This window comes from Leuresthes tenuis, unplaced genomic scaffold (genome assembly GCF_036924035.1).
Source record: "Leuresthes tenuis unplaced genomic scaffold, fLeuTen1.0.hap1 SCAF_15, whole genome shotgun sequence".
Classification (NCBI taxonomy): Eukaryota; Metazoa; Chordata; class Actinopteri; order Atheriniformes; family Atherinopsidae; genus Leuresthes; species Leuresthes tenuis.
The window spans coordinates 25,424,198-25,429,811 of NW_027325369.1; the positions used below are offsets into that span (position 1 = coordinate 25,424,198).

General features: G+C 42.6%; 1 protein-coding gene across 1 annotated transcript; it reads left to right on the top strand.

Moving 5' to 3' along the window:
- Nucleotides 1-1,142: 1,142 nt before the first annotated feature.
- LOC140270378 (protein L-Myc-1b-like) lies at nt 1,143-4,374 on the top strand. The gene is made up of 3 exons (XM_072365516.1): nt 1,143-1,436; nt 1,911-2,511; nt 3,106-4,374. Exons 2-3 carry the CDS (start codon nt 1,986-1,988, stop codon nt 3,699-3,701), a joined length of 1,122 nt encoding a protein of 373 aa, XP_072221617.1. The 5' UTR covers nt 1,143-1,436; nt 1,911-1,985; the 3' UTR covers nt 3,702-4,374.
- The last annotated feature ends 1,240 nt before the right edge of the window (nt 4,375-5,614 follow it).

Sequence of the window (5,614 nt, forward strand, 5' to 3'; positions counted from 1 at the left end):
TGACACACGTTTTCTTTATATCACAGGATCACGAACTTCTGTCTTTATTCAGTGACTGAACAAGACATCAAACTGGTCTGGACATGACCCTTGAGGCAATAAACTGACCCTGATTGTCTCCAAAGCATTGTGAAATATTAATTTATTCCCATCTGGGAAATATTATGCTAATTATGATGGGGGGTGCAGTGATGGAAGATGTATCCATAACTTAAGTAATGTAGCCATGTAAAGTGCACAAGGTAATACAGTAATTCAATTAATTTGAAGACAAAAATTTTCTCCCAAGTTTGGTAAATTATCAGAAAAAAATAGTGAAAAGCACTGATTGGGATTCTTCTTACTGCTGTGGTTTCCCTCTGCAGTCTAAAGACATGCAGAGACTAGTGTCCTGTCCAGGATGCAGGTCACCTCAAACTGAAACTAGATGAAGAAGATAGATGGATGGACTGACTGAATTTCAAGGGATGCTGTGTCATATAATGTTTTTTTCCCAATAAAAGTTGACCAACATTTTCAGTTTTATATCACAGAAAGCAAAGAAGAGCAACCCCTCACATTAGTGGAGTTGCAATTGGACAATATTTTTTTTATTTCTGCATGAGAAGCAAAATTGGTTTGATCGTCAAGCCCCTGTCAGTGATGTAATAATGTAAGTAGGCTGGTTTATTACTGCCTTGCAAATCAAGATAGAACTCATTTTGACCCATGTGTTTAAAATCTAACAATAAGTTATAACCTTTTAACCATCTATTAGACTTAAATAGTCTAATAGGTGGTTAAAAGTGAAACTGAAATAGATTGAAAAATCCATCTTGAATGCCTTAAAGTAAAAATATTAGTAAAATACAATGTGGATCCTTAATTAGAAAAATAACCACTTAAAGTTCCATAGTGCCCCTGTGCACAATCCCTAATTGTTGTCTGTCGCCCCCCCTCCCAAAAAATCCCCCCTTTTTTAAAACTTTTTTTTAATCTCTGATAACTATGAAACTGATATTGAAAAAAAGTGTCTGTTATTGGGACCATAACTGGAGATGCAGCCGGGGCGGGGCTGCGCGCCTCCCCCCGCCTCTGATGCAAATAAAGGGGCTTACCCGGATCTACCGCTGCAGATATTTCTGAGACTCCTCCCTTCCTCCCTGCGCTTTTATCGCCTTATAACAGGATACCTCACTGGCGCGAAAAACGCACTGTGTGGCTCTTTATTGTGGGGTGGATCTGGTGCCTGCCGTCTGCGCCCCGGTGGTTTTCGTCCTTTTTAATTTATTTTTTACAATAATTACCAGAAACAAAAAGGGTAGATACCAGTATCCGCATCCAGGAACAACGGGGGACAGTTTTTAATTAATTTTCAGTGGACTGTTGTTGCCTCTTTGGCTGCCAGAGTAATTTTCAATGTCCTGAATAGCGCACAGGCACTCTACAGAAATCCGGTGAGTAGTTACATTTTAACGTCTTACTCGTAAAAGTTTCTGAAATTAAGCTCTGTCTCTAAGGTTAAACCCTACTATGTGATTACGTAGCAACCCACTTTTCCTTTATACCGATACACAGCAAAGTGGAACAAAGCGCTGCGTACAGGAAATGGTTCACTTTTACGCAGTTACATTTTTCCCCTCTTTCCTTTTCAGAACTTGCTATTGATTGTATTAACACTCAGGCATATATAAGCCATATGTAATCATATAAGGGTAATAACCGTATGTGCATTAACGGCTTCTGTCCATCAGTGCAAAGAGCATCTGCAGGATGCAATCAATTATTAATGGGGTCCCATTTGTAGAAGTAGGCTATTCTGGGAATGTGATGTTCCATTAGATGGATATTTGATATGTGATGATACATCTAATGGAGTAACTTGTAAGAAGAATCATTGCTTATCGCCGATATTTTCTCCTCTTGTGCAGGACCTTCCTCAGAGCACTTTGGGGTCATTTTGATAATTTCTGGGAATAACCGAGTGGATATTTTTCAGCCTGAACATGGAGTTTGATTGCTATCAGCACTATTTTTTGGACGATTTCGACACTGAGGAGGATTATTACAAGTCAACTGCGCCGAGTGAGGACATATGGAAAAAGTTCGAACTGTTGCCCACCCCTCCCATGTCTCCCACCCGGACTTTCTCACACCTCTCGTCTGAAGACAAGTTCAGCTGGTTGTCCAAAGTGTTGGGTCAGGACGAGGACTGCGAGGCTCAGTTCATCCCCGACGCGGACAAGTTATTTGGCAACCTCAACGCCCATATAATCCGGGACTGCATGTGGAGTAGTTTCTCTGCCAGCAAGCAGCTGGAGAAGGTCAGCGGGAGAGTGTCGGCTGCGGCACAGACCGGGGTCTCCCCGGTGGCACAGATTTCGGTGCGACCGACCAAAGTGCTGTGCGCCTCACCGGGTAGCCTTTCCACGACGACGGACTGCGTCGACCCCGCCGCTGTCCTCACTTTCCCGGCAAGCAGCTGCAGAAAGCCTGCGTCGTCTGGTTCTGAGTCTCGCTCCGATTCTTCTGGTAAGGAAGCAGTCATGGTTTAAATTGCCCCACCCTGTCATGCCTCTGGATTATATTGCCCACTAACAATGGGTTATTTAAAAAGCTGGGCTGTGTTCCACAGGGGTCACCCCGAGCACCACAGTCAGTCACCTTTTTGCTGAATTACTACTCATACTTTCACAATGCGCCACATGCTTGTTGTGAAAACTCATGCCATCTTTTGAAAACCGCGCCCCTATCACTTTTACTTGAACCTCCCTCGTTTCTTTATCTTCTGCTGCAATACAATCAGGGTGCGGTAGAGGGGCGGGGTGACCCAGTCCAAATGATTTATTGCTGCTGCACACACCCCGAAATTCTTACATTTCCATACTGAAACTGTTCAGCGAATAAAGCTTAATTAATGCCAACTTTAGCAACCAATTTTCTGCTTTCCCTGCTGCTCTGCCTGAGTAGAAGTGTTTTGCTTGTTGGTTTAAATAATGCACTTCTTTGCATTTAGTTAATGATCCAGTTTGTAGGAATGTTGATCCCATGAAGCATGACACTGCAGTGTCTTCATGTGAGCCTTTTCAGCATGTATTCATGAGTTATTTTCCTGTGTGATGACAGATGATGAAGAGGAAATTGATGTAGTCACTGTGGAGAGCAAGCAGAACCGGGTCCGACTGGTGAATGTCCGAAAACCAGTCACCATCACAGTCCGTGCAGACCCCTGCCCCAAACGCTTCCACATGTCTGTCCACCGGCAGCAGCACAACTATGCCGCCCGTTCCCCAGACAGCGACCCAGAGGAGGAGGAAGAGGAGGATGATGATGATGATGATGAGGATGATGAGGATGACTCTGAAGATGAGCCTCAGAGCAAGCGTATCTGCACAGCATCCCGCCCGCAGCCAAGTTTTTCAGCTCAGTCCCTCTCAGATACTCCCCAAAACTCAGACGCTGAGGACACTGACCGCAGGCGGAACCACAACTTCCTGGAGAGGAAGAGGCGGAATGACCTCAGATCTCGTTTTCTGGCTTTACGGGACCAGATCCCAGGCCTGGAGTCAAGCAAGACTCCAAAGGTGGTCATTCTGACTCAGGCAACGGAATACCTCATGGAGCTGCACGGCAGGGAGAAACAGCAGCTCCAGGAGAAGAAGCGCCTCAGGTCCAGGCAGCAGCAGCTTCTCCGCAAATTAACTGAACTCAAGCGCTCTTGAGATTCTAGATGTATCTGAAATAAACTGCCTCATTCACAGTGAACAACTTTACCCTCAAGTTATTTGTCACTTTTGAAAAGCTGTCATTTTTATCGCGCAACATGCCTAAATGGCTGTGAATTTTCTTTTGAATGAAATCCTTCCTGTGAATCCACCGCTCTGTGAACCTGCTTTGGGGAGGAGCAGTTATATCATTGTGCTGTTTTGTTTCTCTTTGCACAATTGATTTTTTTTTCTAGACAAAAATACATTTCCTTGTGTGCTGTGATGTCAAATTGCTTCTTTAGTATGATAGCAAACATTTGCTCAAAGTGAGCGGGAAATTCTCTTGTCTTCATTTCATAATTGCACATAGAGCTTATGTGTGAATGCTGTTCCGTTTAGCAGAGTGAATGAGTTTGGTCCTGTTTTATTCGATCAATTGATGTACAGATCCTCCTGTAAATAATAGCTTATTGAATCTGGTGAGAAGACAGAACCAAGAATTGTCGCTGTGCTACCAGGTGTCTATTTTGTTTTTAAAAAAAAAGAAAAATGAAAAAAGTTGACAAAGTAGCACTGCTGTACTTTATATTCACACGTCACTTTGTGATTGCAATGCTTCAAATTTTGTTTTTTAAACATGCTACCATCAACAGCATCATTAAATTTTTATACCATGTTTGCTTACAAATCTGATGTCTTATTGTTTTTATTCAAATATTACACAGTGGTCAGTGCAGATACAGTAGTACCCTACAAAGCCACAACTTACGTATGCTTAAGTATGCAATGAGTATCTCAGAACCTTTCAGCCTTGCCATCAATTGGATTTGCTCTCATCTCAACCTCTGTTGGTCTCCATAGAAACATAACTCAACCTTAACTCACACCCAAGTGAAAGCTTCATTTGAGGCAGAGATTACAGTTTACACAGATTGAAGCCAACACATCTTGATCTGTGACTTTGCAGCGTTTTTTCCACTATAAATGTGCATCTCGCGCAGCAGCTGCTGGTCTTCAGGAGGTTCGATCGAGCCTGTCCTTCAGACTTGCCCTTGAGGAGTGTAGGTGTGTGTGTGTGATACCATTGTGGCTCCTCTCCTCTGCAGTGGCTGTTGCTTGCCGGTTTCCTGATGTGCTCTGAATTAGGTCACACTCACATAAATACTATTGGTATCTTTAGAGCAGTTCCCAAGGTGTGGAGCTACAGTGCAGATATGCAGTCAGGGACTCTGGACTGGTTAGTTTAAGTGGCTGTAAAACTTTGTTTTGTCACATGCCTTTAACCTTTGTTGTGTAATCAGATGATTTGTTTGGTGCAATGTAATGATTAGTCTTTAGATACGACCGGTGTCCTGCTTTGAAAACTGCTTGAGGTTTACTCCTTTTTTTTGTGTCAAAACATAAAACAGGGCAGAGCACAGAAGCAAATGGTATTTAAATTTGGCATAACAACATAGAACAATGTAGCACCAAATGTGGACAGGGGAGAGGTGACCCCAAAGCAGGATCCTGAACACCCCACAGTCACTGGGAAGGAAGCCTGTTTATTAGAGAGTAAGCATCCATGTGATGTTGATGTTGTGGAGAGTTGACAACTTGCTATCCATCTTCGAGGAATTCCCCCAAATCCAAATACATCAGGAGGTCATTAGGACGTTTTGAAGTTTGAAACAGAATAAAGAAAGCAAGTTTAAATTTAAAAGTTAATTAAAACATTATCAGTAGTAGTAGTGCTAATATAAATACGGTAGTACTAATACAATAATATGTAAAATACTTGTTTTTACATTATATATATGTAGCTTTGTCCACCGAATTGTACAGAACGTGAGGTACCTCCTGCAATGAAATAAGCTATTATACTGTTTGTCCACTGTTAAAAGAGCAGTGTGAAGAATTTCGTGACTTCTTGTGGCGAACTTGCAGAC